This window comes from Macaca thibetana, chromosome 15, assembly GCF_024542745.1.
Source record: "Macaca thibetana thibetana isolate TM-01 chromosome 15, ASM2454274v1, whole genome shotgun sequence".
NCBI lineage: Eukaryota > Metazoa > Chordata > Mammalia > Primates > Cercopithecidae > Macaca > Macaca thibetana.
In genome coordinates this window covers 13620521-13637389 of record NC_065592.1, presented here as the reverse complement: position 1 = coordinate 13637389, position 16869 = coordinate 13620521, and the positions used below count along the sequence as shown (strand labels likewise).

The following is a 16869-nucleotide window of genomic DNA, read 5'->3' as shown; positions in this document are numbered from 1 at the left end:
AACAAACAGGGATAAACAACACGGTTTTATTTAAAGTTCATGACATTTTAAAGTTCTGGAATAAATAAGAATGCACTGTTGTCTTTTCCAAGTGAAGAAATGCTCTTCTTGGTTCTGACTTTATAGACAAAGCAGAGATTCATTATTAATCTATAACTATTGTCAAAAGTTGTGAAGACATTCTCTGCTTCAAAAACCCCATGATTTAGAGAATATTCTCTGAAAACGTGAAAGGAGAAGTAAAGATCCTGACTATATGGCTAAAAGCCAAAGTCCCTTCTGTGGCTTTCTCTATGTAGACTTTGGGAAGAATTCTCCTATTTCTCATAATTCTTTCAGATGATCTAAATGTTTCGTAGAGCTCTTTGAGTATATAAGAAGCCTAGGCACTCTGCTTTTATTTTTCAGTTCTGCATTTTTTTTAATTTATTTTTTTTTTTTTTGAGACAGAATTTTGCTCTTGTTGCCCAGGCTGGAGTGCGATGGCATAATCTTGGCTCACCACAGCCTCCGCCTCCGGGGTTCAAGCGATTCTCCTGCCTCAGCCCCCCAAGTAGCTGGGATTACAGGCATGTGCCACCACGCCCAGGTAATTTTGTATTTTTTTTAGTAGAGACGGGGTTTCTCCATGTTGGTCAGGCTGTTCTTGAACTCCTGACCTCAGGTGATCCACCCGGCTTGGCCTCCCAAAGTGCTGGGATTACAGGCATGAGCCACCACGCCTGGCCAGTTCTGCACTGTTACACCTAAAATCGTTGAGTAATAAAAAACTGGAGGAAGGAGAACCACTATTATCATTAATTAATGATGGGAATAATCACAACATCATAAGCAATTTTCATTCCAAAACAGCTATTTCACAGCTTACCAGAAGTTAAAAAAAAAAAAAAAAGAAAGAAAGGAACAAAACAAAACAAAAATATCTATTATCAGGATCATTATTCTAAAGGCAGTTTTTCATTTTTATATTTTACCTAAACTCTTAAATATTTTTTCAAAAGAGTGACTCTTAGATTCTATTTAGGGCACACTTTCACCTTTTCACCAGTAAAAAGTACTGGATCACACATACCTTAAAAGATGCTGCTAAGAAAGTATATAGTTGGCTGAAGGTTGGTTTATAGAGAAGATACTTGTGGGGATTTTCTCGTCTAGTAGGCTTGTCAGCTGATTCCTATATGTACACACAGAAAACATTATACATATAAGCTGCATTTGACAAATGAATTATCAATGCCTATTTTCACTACCCCTTATCAAGTAAGTCTTATTTTCACTCAGTCTTACTATGATTATGCTTATCTATTTCTCCATGTCTCATCAAGTTTATTCTTTATTCAATAAGTTTGTAGTATCTGTTGAATAATCAGCGTTCTATCAGGAGAGAAGCAGCCAGAGGGTTACCAAACTTGCAAATGTAAAGAAGAAATTACCTGCATTCCTGGTTTATTCATCTGGGAAGCTAAATTCATTGGCTCCCTTTCCAGAGCTTGTAACATCCGGAACATGTCAACAGTTAGTTCACTGAACTTAACCTGCAAGAAAAAAAACAAAACACAACCTAGCCTTAATGCAACACGCAACTTTGAAGACTTTTATCACATTACTAATTGTGACTTTCACATGTACTTCAGGGCTTTGGGTACCTTTTTCTCTAATATTTCATTATGGAAATTTTCAAGCGATGGGAAGATTGGAAGAATTCTACAGTGACATCCATATGTTCATCATCTAGATCCTATAATAAGCATTTTTTTATATTTGCTTTATCACATACCTCTCCAGCCATATACATGTCTACTGATTAATAAACTTCCTCAGGTTTTGTTTTTTTAAGTAGTTACAGAAACACAGGGGGCAAAGCATGGTGGCTCACGTCTGTAATCCCAGAACTTTGGGAGGCTGAGGCAGGTGGATCGCCTGAGGTCAGGAGTTCAAGACCAGCCTGGCCAACATGGTGAAACCCCATCTCTACTAAAAATACAAAAATTAGCCAGGCGTGGTGGTGGATGCCTGTAATCCCAGCTACACAGGAGGCTGAGGCAGGAGAATCGCTTGAACCTGAGAGGCGAGGTTGCAGTGAGCCGAGATCGTGCCATTGTATCCCAGCCTGGGTGAAACCCCTGTCTCAAAAACAAAACAAAACAAAAAAGCAGCAGCACAGAGACTATATTAGGTTCTACAAACATGTTAACTTCCAAAGACTGGTGGATGAATCCACATGTGTAGTAGTGTGCTATGTGAGGGGCAAGTTTTTCAGTAACACCACAAGGATCTCCAGCCCCAATTTTTTTTTTTTTTTTTTTGAGATAGTCTTGCTCTGTTGCCCTGGCTGGAGTGCAGTGGCATGATCTCAGCTTACTGCAACATCTGTCTCCCATGTTTAAGCAATTCTCCTGCCTCAGCCTCTGGAGTAGCTGGGATTACAGGCATGTGCCACAACGCCTGGTTAATTTTTGTATTTTTAGTAGAGATGGGGTTTCACCATGTTGGCCAGGCTGGTCTCGAACTCCTGACCTCAAGTCATCTGCCCACCTCAGCCTCCCAAAGTGCTGGGAATACAGGCATAAGCCACGATGCCTGACCTTCCAGCCCAAATTCTATACACAGAAGTTTGATAGTAATCTTTGCTACATGAAGGAAAAAAGAGCTAACTTTTGATGAACTAGCTATGCTGAAATACAACTGTGATCCTTTTTTTTTTTTGAGACGGAGTTTCGCGCTTGTCGCCCAGGCTGGAGTACAATGGCGCAATCTCGGCTCACCGTAACCTCCTCCTCCCAGGTTCAAACGATTCTCCTGCCTCAGCCTCTAGAGTAGCTAGGATTACAGGCATGCGCCACCACACCCAGCTAATTTTGTATTTTTAGTAGAGACGGGGTTTCTCCATGTTGGTCAGGCTGCTTGAACTCCCAACCTCAGATGATCCGCCCACCTTGGCATCCCAAAGTTCTGGGATAACAGGCGTGAGCCACCGCACCCAGCCTATGATCCATATTTTATAGTAATTTCTTCCATACGTTTTGGCCCTACACAATATTTAAGTCTGTATCCTTTTCCAATTTCAGTAATACTTATACAGAACTTCAGGAACATACATGGTAATAAAACAGATGAGAATTTTATAAAGTACCTGTTTCTATCAAATAAAAAAAGAGGAATTATTTGGTTAAGATGAGAACAAGTTTATGAAGATTACTAACTACCCTTTCAAACATTTAATTCATTTAATATACGTGTGTGTGTGTGTGTGTGTGTGTGTGTGTGTGTGTATGTGAGTTTCACACTGTCGCTCAGGCTGGAGTGCAATGGCATAACCTCGGCTCACTGCAACCTCCGCCTCCCAGGTTCTAGTGATTCTTCTGTCTCAGCCTCCTGAGTAGCTGGGATTACAGGCATGTGCCACTATGCCCGGCTAATTTTGTATTTTTAGTAGAGATGGCGTTTCACCATGTTGGTCAGGCTGGTCTCGAACTCCTGACCTCAGATGACCCATCCGCCTCAGCTTCCCAAAGTGCTGGGATTACAGGCATGAGCCACTGCACCCAGCCAAGAGGCAGGAATTAAAGAAGGGGAAGAAGTTTAAGGAGATAAGTGGGTACTAATACCTTGTTTTCCTACAGTAAGGGTAGCATCTGGCTAAGAACTGGTTGGCTGGTTGGAAGATGGCCCCTCCCACACATACACCTATGCCCAAATAAAACTGGATGCACAAAAAGATATGGCCTCAGAGAACACTAGAAACAAATCTGCTCCAGAGACATAAACATGAAGGAAACTCTACCTTAGCTTTTGTTCTGAGAAGAGATCAATAAAAGTCTCCCCCAATAATTCATGGCCATATGCTGATTCTCATGTGGCCTGGGAATCTGAATTAACATTATTTGCATGGCTGAAAAATCTATAAGGTTTTTTACTTAAAGAGAACAAAAACTGATAATGCCCCCAAGTTTTGAGAGAAAAAGCAATGCATATCTTCATTGGAAGAAGGCATCCTCAATTCAGGTCTTAAAGAATTCTAGCTGATAGAATTACATCAAAGAAGACTCACAAACAAAAATCGTAAAACGCATGAAGAAAAAAGGCACCCCTGATTCAGTAAACAGAAACAGGATGATGCAAACATCATACATAACATGCAAAAGTCTAGGTGTGGCAGCTCACACCTGTAATCCCAGTACTTTGGAAGACCGAGGTGGGAGGATCATTTGAGGCCAGGAGCTCGAGACCAGCCAAGAGGCAGGGATTAAAGAAGGGGCAACACAATGAGATATGCACCCCCGACCCCCTGTCTCTTAAAAAAAAAGTTTGCTTCATATGCTTAAATAGAAGATGTAATTAAAATAATGATTAAGCCAATCAAAGGAATATGTAGAAAATAACCTAATACATTCATTCATTCATTCGAGATGGAGTCTCACTCTGTTGCCCAGGCTGTAGTGCAGTGGTGCAATCTTGGCTCACTGCAACCTCTGCCTCCTGGGTTCAAGCGATTCTTCTGTCTCAGTCTCCCTAGTAGCTGGGACTACAGGCGTGCGCCACCATGCCCAGCTAAATTTTGTATTTTCAGTAGAGATGGGGTTTTGCCATATTGGTCAGGCTGGTCTTGAACTCCTGACCTCGTGATCCACCCACCTCAGCCTCCCAAAGTGCTGGGATTACAGGCGTGAGCCACCACACCCAGCTTATACTTTTAAAAATAAGAAATACAATAAATGAAATGTAAAAACAGGCCAGGCGTGCTGGCTAGGGCCTGTAATCCGAGCACTTTGGGAGATTGAGGTGGGTGAATCACCTGAGGTCAGGAGTATCGAGACCAGCCTGGCTAACAAGGAGAAACCCCATCTCTACCAACAAATATAAAAATTAGCTGGGTGTGTAGGGTGCGCCTGTAGTCCTGGCTACTGGTGTGGTTGTGGTGGGAGAATCAATTGAACCAGGGAGACAGAAGTTGCAGTGAGCCAAGATCATGCCACTGCATCCCAGCCAGGGCGACAGAGCAAGATCCTGTCTCAAAAAAAAAAAAGAAAAGAAAAGAAAGAAAGATAATGCTGGGGGATTTAATTATAAGTAGTATGCAAGCAAATTATCAGATATATAATAACTATATATATTAATATGATAATTTTAAAAGTGAGAAACAAGCAATAGAACAGACCAACACAGTTATAGTTAGTATAACTAGAGAGTGTAGTTAGCAGAAAAGGACTTTAAAATAACATACTAAGTGTGATCAACAAAATAGACATGGTAGAACAGAAATGAAGACATAGGGAATTCTGCCAGAGAATTAAAATCTACTAAAAAATAAAAAAGGGCCAGGGGCAGTGGTTCAAGCCTATAATCCCAACATTTGAGAGGCCAGGGCAGGAGGATTGCTTGAGACCAGTTTGAGACCAGTCTTAGCAACACAGCAACACACCATCTCTATAAAACAAACATTTTTGGAAGGCTGAGGCGGAAAGATCACTTCAGCCTGGGAGTTCAAGGCTACAGTGAGCCCTGACGGTGCCACTGTACTCCCACCTGCATGACAGAGCCAGATACTGTCTCTAAAAAGAAAAAAAAATTTTTTTAAGACAGGGTTGGCCGGGCGTGGTGGCTCAAGCCTGTAATTCAGCACTTTGGGAGGCCGAGACGGGCGGATCACGAGGTCAGGAGATCGAGACCATCCTGGCTAATACAGTGAAACCCCATCTCTACTAAAAAATACAAAAACTAGCCGGGTGACAAGGCGGGCGCCTGTAGTCCCAGCTACTTGGGAGGCTGAGGCAGGAGAATGGCGTAAACCCGGCAGGTGGAGCTTGCAGTGAGCTGAGATCCGGCCACTGCACTCCAGCCTGGGCGGCAGAGCAAGACTCCGTCTCAAAAAAAAAAAAAAGACAGGGTCTGCTTCTGTCACCCAGACTGAAGTGTGTGGCACAATCATGGCTCACTGCAGCCTTGACCTCCTAGGCCCAAGTGATTCTTCCATCTCAGTCTCCCAGAGTTGGGACTAGAGGCACACGCCCGACACCCAACTAAGGTTTATTTTTTAGGTTTTTCTTTTTGAGATAGACTCTCACTCTGTCACCCAGGCTGCAGCACAGTGGCATGAATTTGTCTCACTGCAATCTCTGCCTCCAGGGTTCAAGCGATCCTCCTGCCTCAGTCTCCCAACTAGCTGGGATCACAAGCATGAGCCACCACTCATTAATTAGCCTGGCTAATTTTTGTATTCTTAGTAGAGATGGGGTTTCACCATGTTGGTCAGGCTGGTCTCGAACTCCTAACCTCAAGTGATCCACCCGCCTCGTCTCCTAAAGTAATGGGATTACAGGCATGAGCCACTGCCTGGCCTGATACTTGTATTTTTTGTAGAAATGGGGTTTCATCACGCAGCCCAGGCTATGGAAAAAAAAATTAATCTATAAAGCAACAATCAAATGGAAAAATCCAGAACTAAGACAATATGTGAAATATGAAACTTAATATAGGTTAAATAGCAGATTAAACATGTCAGAAGACAAGGTTAGTGAAATGAAAAAGAAGTCAACAGAAAACAGCCTAACTAAAACCTAGAGAGGAAAAAATGATGAAAAATACAGAAAAGAATATAACAGACACATATAGCACTGTGAAACGGTCTACAAACATGTAACTGAGTCCTAGAAGTGGAGGAGAGAAAGAATAGAAGGGAAACAATATTCAGAGACATAATAACCATATTTCAAAACAGATGAAAGACAAACCCATAGATTCAAGAAACTCTGTGAACCTCAAGCAGGATAAATAAAGAAAACTGCACCTGAATACAGCACAGTAAAACTGCAAAGAATCAAAGAAAGTGAGAATATCTTAAAAACACACAGAGGAATGAAACATTTCCTTTAGTGGAATATAATATGTAACCAATAAATCTAACAGACAATTTGTCAACAGAAATGAGAGAAAAAGATAAAGAAATTAAATCTTCAAAGTACTGAAAAAAAAATTATCAAACTCAAGTTGGAGATGTGCAATATACTGTCGGTAAGAGTTAAAAAAGAAATTAGAAAATACATTCAACTGAAAGAAAATAAAAAATATAAAATATTATAGAAGGAGCAGGATTGGAAAAAAATACGAAATATCAAAATATGTAGAATAAAATTCAAGTAATGCTGAAAGAGAATTTTACAGCTTTGGATTTTTATTTTATTTATTTATTTAGAGATGGAGTCTTCTTCTGTTGCCCAGGCTGCAGTGCAGTGGCGTAATCTTGGCTCACTGTGACCTCTGCCGCCCAGGTCCAAGCAATTCTCCTGCCTCAGCCTCTCAAGTAGCTGGAATTATAGGTGCATGCCACCATGCTCGACTAATATTTGTATTTTTAGTAGAGATGAGATTTTGCCATGTTGGCCAGGCTGGTCTAGAACTCCTGACCCTCAGGCGATCCGCCCCCCTTTGTCTCCCAAAGTGCATGAGCCACCATGTGCAAAGGCATGAGTCACCACACCCAGCCCAGGATTTTTATATTAGAAGAGGAAAAAGGGCATAGTGGCTCACACCTATAATCCCGACACTTTGGGAGGCCAAGCGGGGGGCAGATCACCTGAGGCCAGGAGTTCAAGACCAGCCTGGCCAACATGGCGAAACCCCGTATCTACTAAAAATACAAAAATTAGCTGGGTCACTGTGGTGGCACATGCCTGTAATCCCAGCTACTTGGGAGGCTGAGGCAGGAGAATCACTTGAATTCGGGAGCCAGAGGTGGCAGTGAGCCAAGATCACACTACTGCACTCCAGCCTCACGGATGGAGTAAGACTCTGTCTCAAAAATGAAAATAAAGTCAGTTGGCCAGGAGAGGTGGCTCACGCCTCTAATCCCAGCACTTTGGGAGGCCGAGGTGGGCAGATCACGAGGTCAGGAGATTGAGACCATTCCGGTTAACACGGTGAAACCCTGTCTCTACTAAAAATACAAAAAATTAGCTGGGCGTGATGGCATGCGCCTGTAGTCCCAGCTACTAGGGAGGCTGAGGCAGAAGAATCGCTTGAACCCAGGAAGCGGAGGTTGCAGTGAGCTGAGATTGCACCACTGCACTCCAGCCTAGGAGACAGAGCAAGACTCTGTCTCAGTAACTAACTAACTAACTAACTAACTAACTAACTAACTAAAGTCAGTTATCTAAGCAAATTAAATTCAAAATAGGAAGAAGGAAATAAAAATAAGAATCAGAGGCCGGGCGCGGTGGCTCAAGCCTGTAATCCCAGCACTGTGGGAGGCTGAGACGGGCGGATCACGAGGTCAGGAGATCGAGACCATCCTGGCTAACACAGTGAAACCCCGTCTCTACTAAAAAAATACAAAAAATTAGCCAGGCATGGTGGCGGACGCCTGTAGTCCCAGCTACTCCGGAGGCTGCGGCAGGAGAATGGCGTGAACCCAGGAGGCGGAGCTTGCAGTGAGCTAAGAGCCGGCCACTGCACTCCAGCCTGGGCAACAGAGCGAGACACCGTCTCAAAAAAAAAAAAAAAAAAAAAAAAAAAAAATCAGAATCAATGAAAGAGAAAAAATTAGAAAAAATAAATATTTCATTTACTACAATATATCGAGGCCTATTAAAATGCCATAATAATGAAGTCAGAAGTATCAGCATAATAGACATACAGACCAAAGGAACAGAATCAGAGTCAAATATATTTGAACATCAGATTTATGATAAAAATGACACTATAGTGTGGTAGGGAAAAGACGGTCTTTTTAGTAAATGGTGCTAGCTCTACCAGAAATGCAGAAAGAAAATCTGGCCCATACTTCACACTAAAATAAATCCCAAAGAGATCATAGATCTAAATATGAAAGGTAAGGTAAGCAATGATTTCTCAAAATAGGACACAAAAAAGCTCATACCAGAAAGGAAAAAAATTATAAATTAGACTACATTAAAATTAAGGACTTCTGTTCACTGGAATCTCAGTGTCTGGAACAGGGGGGTCTGGCATGAAGTAGACACTAATAAATATTTTCACAGACGTTAAAAAAAAAAGGAGAGAAAGAGAGAGGAGATACTAGAAGAGAATAAAAGGCAAGACAAGAGTAGGAGAAGATAGTTCAATACATAAATCTGACAAAGGACTTTCATGTAAAATATATTAGGAACTCTTACAGATCAATAAGAAAATACTGGAAATGCTTGGTCATAGAGTGTGCATATATGCAGCTGTACTAGATAATGCCTGCCATTTTTCTAAAGTAAATCTATCGATTTCTATTTCTACAAAGTATGAAATATTCAGTTCTTGTACTAGTTGCCAGGATACGCTATTATCAGTTTCTTGGTCTCTTTTGTTTTTAATCATCTGGGTCAGTGCTATCTTATTTGGTTTTAATTTATATTTTGCTGATTAGAAAAATTTTCTTTGAATTAGGCCGGGCGCGGTGGCTCAAGCCTGTAATCCCAGCACTTTGGGAGGCCGAGGCGGGTGGATCACGAGGTCAGGAGATCGAGACCATCCTGGCTAACATGGTGAAACCCCGTCTCTACTAAAAATACAAAAAACTAGCCGGGCGTGGTGGCGGGCGCCTGTAGTCCCAGCTACTCGGAGGCTGAGGCAGGAGAATGGCGTGAACCTGGGAGGCGGAGCTTGCAGTGAGCCGAGATCGCGCCACTGCACTCCAGCCTGGGTGACACAGCGTGAGACTCCGTCTCAAAAAAAAAAAAAATAATAATAGAAAAATTTTCTTTGAATTAAAAGTGAGAAAAATACCGAGCCTTCAGATAATATAACTATACAAACCATAAACATGTTTCAAAATTTTTCCATTGAGTATATTCATACTATAATTTCAAAAATGTTGTAGATATTTGCAAAATAATGGTCATAAAAGCCAAAAATGGAGAAATACCAGAAAAATTTAACAATAACAAAAATGATTGATAGCTGCTAGGATAGGATCGAAAACTAAACTTGTGTAAAAAACACATCTAGAAAAATGTATTTACTGGTATAATTTCCAGTAAATTTCATTTCTAGTACATTAAATCTCATCATCATGGGGCTATTCTGTCATGAAAAAACATTTGAAATTCACTTTTGACAAATTTACGCAAAAACAACTCCTGGCCAGGTGCAGTGGCTCACACCTGTAATCCCAACACTTTGGGAGGCTGAGGCAGGAGGATCACTTGAGGTCATGAGTTCAAGACCAGCCTAGGCAACATGATACCCTGTATCTACTAAAAATACAAAAATTAGCCAGGTGTGGCGGTATGTGCCTGTAATCCCAGCTACTTGGGAGGCTGAGGCAGGAGAATCGCTTGAACCTGGGAGATGGAGGTTTGCAGTGAGCCAAGATCATGCCACTGCACTCCCACCTGGGTGACAAAGCAAGACTCTGTCTCAAAAAAATCCCACAAAAAAACAAAAAACACCAACTCCTCGCCCCTTTTAGCTCGACTGGAAAGTAGTACATATGCATTTTGGAAACTTTATTATTATTATTATTTTTTGAGACAGTCTCGCTCTGTTGCCCAGGTTGGAGTACAGTGGCGTGATCTTGGCTCACTGCAACCTCCGCCTCCTGGGTTCAAGTGATTCTCTTGCCTCAGCCTCCCGAGTAGCTGGAATTACAGGTGCATGCCACCATGGCTGGCTAATTTTTGCATTTTGTAGTAGAGATGGGGTTTTGCCATTGTTGGCCAGGCTGGTATCGAACTCCTGACCTCAAGTGATCCAACCACCTGGGATTCTCAAAGTGCTGGGATTACAGGTGTGAGCTACTACTGTGCCAGGCCGGAAACTTTGGAAACTTTAGAGTGTTGTAAAAAATAAAATAAAAATCCCTATAATTTGGTTATTCGGAGATAAAACTTAGATATTTGTAAAATTTCTTCCTAGTCTTTTTCCTATGTGCATACATATAGACATTCTAACATATATGAAATAATTCTGCTTCCATGGCTCCATGGCAAGTTTATTTTCATTTACTGTATCATGAATATCTTCCTATGTTATTAAAAATTCTAAGGTATTTAAATATCTGTAATATATTCCATATATGCACACAGCATAATTTAGTCAGCAATTTCTTCATAAGAGGATGTTAGGATATTTACAAGAAAATAATTCTGTGATCATCAATAGCACTATTTTTCACAGTGAATTTTAAGCATAATTCCTTCACAATTCTTTACCTGGTTATTACAATTACCAATAATGAGTGCATCAGCCAGAGACAACTGTCCCACAATCATGCCCTGTTCCAGCAATGGGGCTCCTGTTTCAGCAAGGCGATTTGATGTGATAACGATGGTATTATCATCATTTAATACCATTACAGGGTCCGCCTAAAGAAAAAAGCAGTAAGAATGGCCAAGACTAAATATCAATATAGTAAGTGATTCCTTCTTCTTGACATATAGATACAATAAAAACATAAACTACATGGTCATTATTTATCAATAATTATGATTTTTCTTATCAAAAACTGACCTCAATGAAAGCTGCTACTTCTTGAAGCACCAAGTTCCATTCCACTTGATCTTCAGTATTAAATCGGTGAGTATAATCTTCAATTTCATCTGACAATTCCTGATTTTAAAAATATTACAAAAAAGGTTATTAAAAAAACCCATAAAAATACACAGCCATATAGAACCATATTCCTGACAGAAATCGACATACTTACAAAATTTGATTATTATCAATACACAGTCCTGATTATAACCAAAAACAAAGATGAAAACTAAACAAATTTTCTTTGAAAGTCACAAACTTCATAATAATACCCATCAAATAAAGTCTTTACAGAGATCTATTTTCTATCAGTACTACATCAGCAATGAATTCATTAACGAAAAAATCAGAAAAGAGAAATGCAAAAATTTTAACATTAAAAAATAATGAGGCTGGATACAGTGTCTCACACCTGTAATCCCAGCCCTTTGGGAGGTCGAGGTGGGAGGACCATTTGAGACCAGGATTTCCAGACCAGCCTAGGCAACATAGTGAGATCCTACCACTACAAAAAATTATATATTTCTAAAAATACTTCCTGACTTTATTTGGATTTATATTATACAGTTTTTGGAAATATTTTTAATGATAACTGGGTATAAAGGAAGGTAGAAAAGAAGTATGGAGAGCTACTTCTGGTGGCCTTGTCAAAACTGGCATGTTGAGCTGGGCACAGTGGCTCACGCCTGTAATCCCAACACTTCGGGAGGCCAAGGCTGGCGGATTGCTTGAACTCATGAGTTTGAGACCAGTCTGGGCAACATGGTGAAACCCTGTCTCTACAAAAAACACAAAAATTAGCTAAGAGTGGTGGCTTGAGCCTATGATTCCAGCTACTCAGGAGACTAAGGTGGGAGGATTGCTTGAGCCCGGGAGGCAGAGGTTGCAGTGAGACAAGATCATGTCACTGTACTCCAGCTGGGTGACAGAGTGAGACCTTGTCTGAAAAAAAAAAAAAAAAAAAAAAAAAACCCACAAAACCCAAAAAACCAATTGGCATGTTATATTTGATACAAAATTAAGTATGCCATTGAAACTACTGAGTACAGAGTGCAACCAGAATTTCATATGCAATGATTACAGGTATTAAGTGGATCTGAAGAGAGTTAACTGTTTATCACCTGAGTTAACGAAGGAGAGACTTCATGCACTGTAAAGTGGTGGGAAAATGAAAATCATTCCCAATACCTTTGTAAAGCATTATGTACTTTTTCTTGACATAATATTTCAATTATTTTCCCTTAAAGTAAGTTTTTTGTTTGTTTGCATTTCCAGCCATCCATTGATGGGCTTTGAAATGTAAAACATGCAGAAAGGACAAAAGCAAGGAATCAAGATAATTATCTCAGATTAGTGTATTTGGAACATGAGAAGATTTGGAAAATTTTTATCATTACCCTTGTCAGAAGTTACTATACTTTGAATGTTGTAATTATTTTGATATATCAAAATTATTTTAACCTAAAATCTGTTTTTTAAAAAAAAGATCATCCATATACAATTAGAGATTAGAATTTGAACTATTTTAAAGTACATTTACCTTTACCAGATCCTTTACAACATCCATTTTGTTGAGAAGAAGACAAACTACTATAAATCTTGCATAATATCGTAACTTCTTAACTACTAATTCAGGTCTATGGAAGATAAATGAAAAATTACTTATTAGATTAAAAAAGAATGCTTTTTGATTTTTTAAATTTTCCAATGGCTTTTAAAACTCTTTCCATCCTTTTTTGCACAATTATAAACATTTCCACATATAACCCATATAGTCTTTTTAACATATTTCTTACTGATTTATTAAGTTGTTTACTCATATATTCATTCATTCAACAAGTATTGAGAACTTAGGTGCATCAGGTACTACGTTAATTGCTAAAAGTACAATTGTAAAAAACTAGAGATATTCCCTTCTTCAAAGATCTTACAGACAGAAAAGAACTTAAAATATACAGGAGAGAGATAAATGCTTAAAACACAATGGAATAATATAATGATAGGAGAAATATAGAATGCTATTTGTGCCCACAGGACTAGATCGCAGGTGAAAAAAGGCTTCCTAAAGAAAGTAATAAATATTTAAGTTAAGAATACAAGGAAGCGTGGAGGACTACAGGCAGGAAAATATGAGGTGAAAAGGATTCCAGGAAGAACATTCTTTGTCTTAAAATCTCATTTTTCCGCCATTAGTATAAGCCAGCCAGCTTTTTCATGCTTATTGTTTGTATATCTTTTTTCATTCTTCTTTCAATTATCTGTGTCTTTTAATTTAAATTCACATGTTTTGTGGGCAATATATACTTAGGTCCTGATTATCTGTCCACTTTGACTATCTCTGTGCCTTTTACTTGATGTATTTAGACCGATTACATTTAACGTCATTATTGCTTTGGCTAGGTTTATATCTACCACTTTGCTGTTTGTTTCCTATTTGCTCCTTCTCTTGCTGTGTTCCTCTGTTGTTCCTGTTTTGCTTTCTCTTTGGTTAATCAAATATTTTTTAGTGTTCCATTTTATATCATCTACTGGCTTCCTAGTTATACTACTTCTTTGTTATTGTTCTTTAAGTGATTGCTAGGAGTAACAATATGGATCCTTTAACTTATCAAATGCCCCTTACAATATATTTAATCTGTTCACACATAACACTTTACACTTACCAATTATCAATTCAAACCTGACATTTCCTCCTGCTTTCCATATCCTACATCACAAATATGATAGCCTTACAACAGTATATTTTTTGTATATGTTCAACATTTTCCATAATAAAATTTTTAAAAAATTCTTTTGACCCATGAGTTACTTAGAAATGTGTCTACTGATTGACAAACTTTTGTTGTTGTTGTTGTTTAAGAGATGGAGTCTTGCTATGTTGCTCAGACTGGACTTGAACTCCTGGGTTCAAGGAATCCTCTTGCCTCAGCCTTCTAAGTAGCTGGGCTGCACATGCAGCTATTGATTTTTTAAAATTATGTTTTATTTTTGTTTTTAATGAAATCGTACCATGGTTAGACCACATACACTTTATTGAACCTTGCATTAAACTTGTGTTGTGGCAAGTATCAGTTAATTTCACAAATTTTCATATAAGTTTGAAAATAACATATATACAGTTACTGTTGCACACAATTTTAGGTACACTGGGACAAACTTAATTGTTACTCAAATCTTGTAATTCTTGTCTTCTTGATATATGAATTATTAAATATATCAAAAATTCCCATGTATATTAAATCACTTATTAATTTCCCCACTTTAAAAAAACACTTTGCTTTATTATAATACTATGTTATTAGGTAAATATAAGTTTATGATTTTTATATTTTCCTGAATTGTTGCTTTCATAATTACAGAGTAAACCTCTATTCTCAATAATACTTTCTTCCTTTAAATATACACACAGTATACACATAAGAAATGCATATACACGTACACGTTTCTTCCCCTTAGTAGCTGTCTCATTATCTTTCTCTGTCTACTTTCCATCTTTAAAGGATTTATTTATTCATTTATTTAAAAGAGATAGAGCCTTGCCCTTTTTCCCAGGCTGAAGTGCAGTGGCACCATCATAAACTACTGCAGCCTGAAACTCCTGGGATCAAGCAATCCTCTCACCTCAGCCTCCTGAGTAACTAGGATTACAGGCATGTGCCACCACGCCTGGCTAATTTTTTTATTTTTATTTTTTTGTAGAAACTGGGTCTTGCTATGTTTTCCAGGCTGGTCTTGAACTCCTGGCCTCAAGCGATCCTCCCATCTTAGTCACCCAAAGTGTTGGGAAAACAGGTGTGAGCCACCACTCTTGGCCTTGAAGAATCTCTTAACAACAGTATATTACTGGGTTTTTCTAAGAGGCATACTGATAATCTCTGTCTTTTAACCAGGAAGTCTAGATCACTTTTACTTACTTTGATTTGGATTTGTTTCTATTTTATTATTTTGCGCTACTTATACTTTTTGGAGTTTATTTTCCTTCCTGCCTTTCATTGTCATGATCATTTTGTTACTCACTTTTCCCTCTACCTCTTCTGAAGTTATACATTCTAATTATAGTTTCCTTAAAATATCAACAAGTAAACTTTATGTTTCTTCTGAACAATAATTGGATCTTATTAGAATGGTTTAATTATCCCCTTTCTTCTTTCATATTATTGTTATCCAGATTTGGCTCCATTTTATTTTAATAATGTCCATCAGCCATTGTTATGATGATTACTGCCCCATCAAATCGATGTTTTGGAATACAAGGGGATAATTTTTTCTCACCAATCCTTCTTGTATATCATACCTTCCCCTTCTAGTTTCAATTTTCTTCTTCCTTGCTCTTTTATGTCACCCAAACCAATCGCCCCAGCCTCCAAGGTCACCACAGCAATGGGAAAATGAACTAGGGACTTCCTTACTCTCTTGACGGCTAGGTTTTCCATTTAAAAGGATGATTGTCCTATTTTATCCAGCATTTCTAAGTGTTTAGTATTTCAGGTTATCTAGCCTATCACATTGTCGAAAGTGGAATTCAAAACAAAGAAAATTAGTAGAGGGATGATGTCAATTCAAACTTGAAATTTGAATGACTTAATTCTGTTACTTTTTTTTTATTATTAAAAAATAGGTTCTATGAATCTATATAATGGATTATACAACCAGCAAACTTTCTACAAAGGGCCAGATGGTAAATATTTTAAGCTTTGCAGGCCACATTTGGTGCCTGTAGCATATTCATCTTTTCCCTTTTTACAACCCTTTGAAAATGTAAAAAAAAAAAATTCTAAACTGCCACACAGTACAAAAACAGGCCACGGGCCCAATTTGGCAAGCAAACAGGCCATAGTTAGCTGATCCTTATATTCAATAAGCATACAGAAGTGGGTGGGTGCTTTCTATTTCGGAAGCCACTGTGATGAACTGCAGCAAAGCACAGATGAAATGCGTCAGTGCTGTCCACTCATACATGACAGGCCACCTCAATCAAGCCCGATAACCTGAACCACAACCCCTAGCCTACCAACTAACTCCATATCAAACTGCAGAAAAAAGAATGTGACTCACTGGAAGGGTCCACATCAAGCCCTCTTTATCATCAGCACCATTACGAAGTGCCAAAGTCTTCAATTTTTTTTTTTTTTTTTTGAGACGGAGTCTTGCTCTGTGCCCCAGGCTGGAGTGCAGTAGCGCGATCTCGGCTCACTGCAAGCTCCGCCCCCCCGGGTTCACGCCATTCTCCTGCCTCAGCCTCCTGAGTAGCTGGGATTACAGGCGCCCGCCACCTCGCCCGGCTAATTTTCTTGTATTTTTAGTAGAGACGGGGTTTCACCGTCTTAGCCAGGATGGTCTCGATCTCCTGACCTCGTGATCCACCCCTCTCGGCCTCCCAAAGTGCTG

The 16869-nt window shown here is 39.2% G+C and overlaps 2 protein-coding genes across 11 annotated transcripts in view; both read right to left on the bottom strand.

Annotated features, from left to right (window-relative positions):
• Window positions 1–16869, bottom strand: part of SCAI (suppressor of cancer cell invasion) — a 200490-nt gene that overhangs the window by 57562 nt on the left and 126059 nt on the right. For all 7 annotated transcript variants that reach the window (XR_007719683.1, XM_050760601.1, XM_050760603.1 and 4 more), the window contains 5 exons: window positions 13022–13118; window positions 11458–11556; window positions 11160–11312; window positions 1434–1535; window positions 1073–1174 (listed from right to left, as the gene is read on the bottom strand). Coding sequence is in view for 6 of the 7 variants with exons in the window: in XM_050760601.1 (XP_050616558.1) it covers window positions 1073–1174; window positions 1434–1535; window positions 11160–11312; window positions 11458–11556; window positions 13022–13118 (553 nt within the window). In the remaining variant the exon portion in view is untranslated. The remainder of the gene's footprint in view (window positions 1–1072; window positions 1175–1433; window positions 1536–11159; window positions 11313–11457; window positions 11557–13021; window positions 13119–16869) is intronic.
• The window catches only part of RPL35 (ribosomal protein L35), a 199427-nt gene that overhangs the window by 149837 nt on the left and 32721 nt on the right, over window positions 1–16869 (bottom strand). The window contains exon 1 of one of the 4 annotated variants that reach the window (XM_050760634.1): window positions 7419–7428. The exons of the other annotated variants lie outside the window; for them this stretch is intronic. The gene's annotated coding sequence lies outside the window, so the exon portion shown is untranslated. Of the gene's footprint in view, window positions 1–7418; window positions 7429–16869 lie in introns of those variants that run through there. 4 annotated transcript variants of the gene reach the window in all.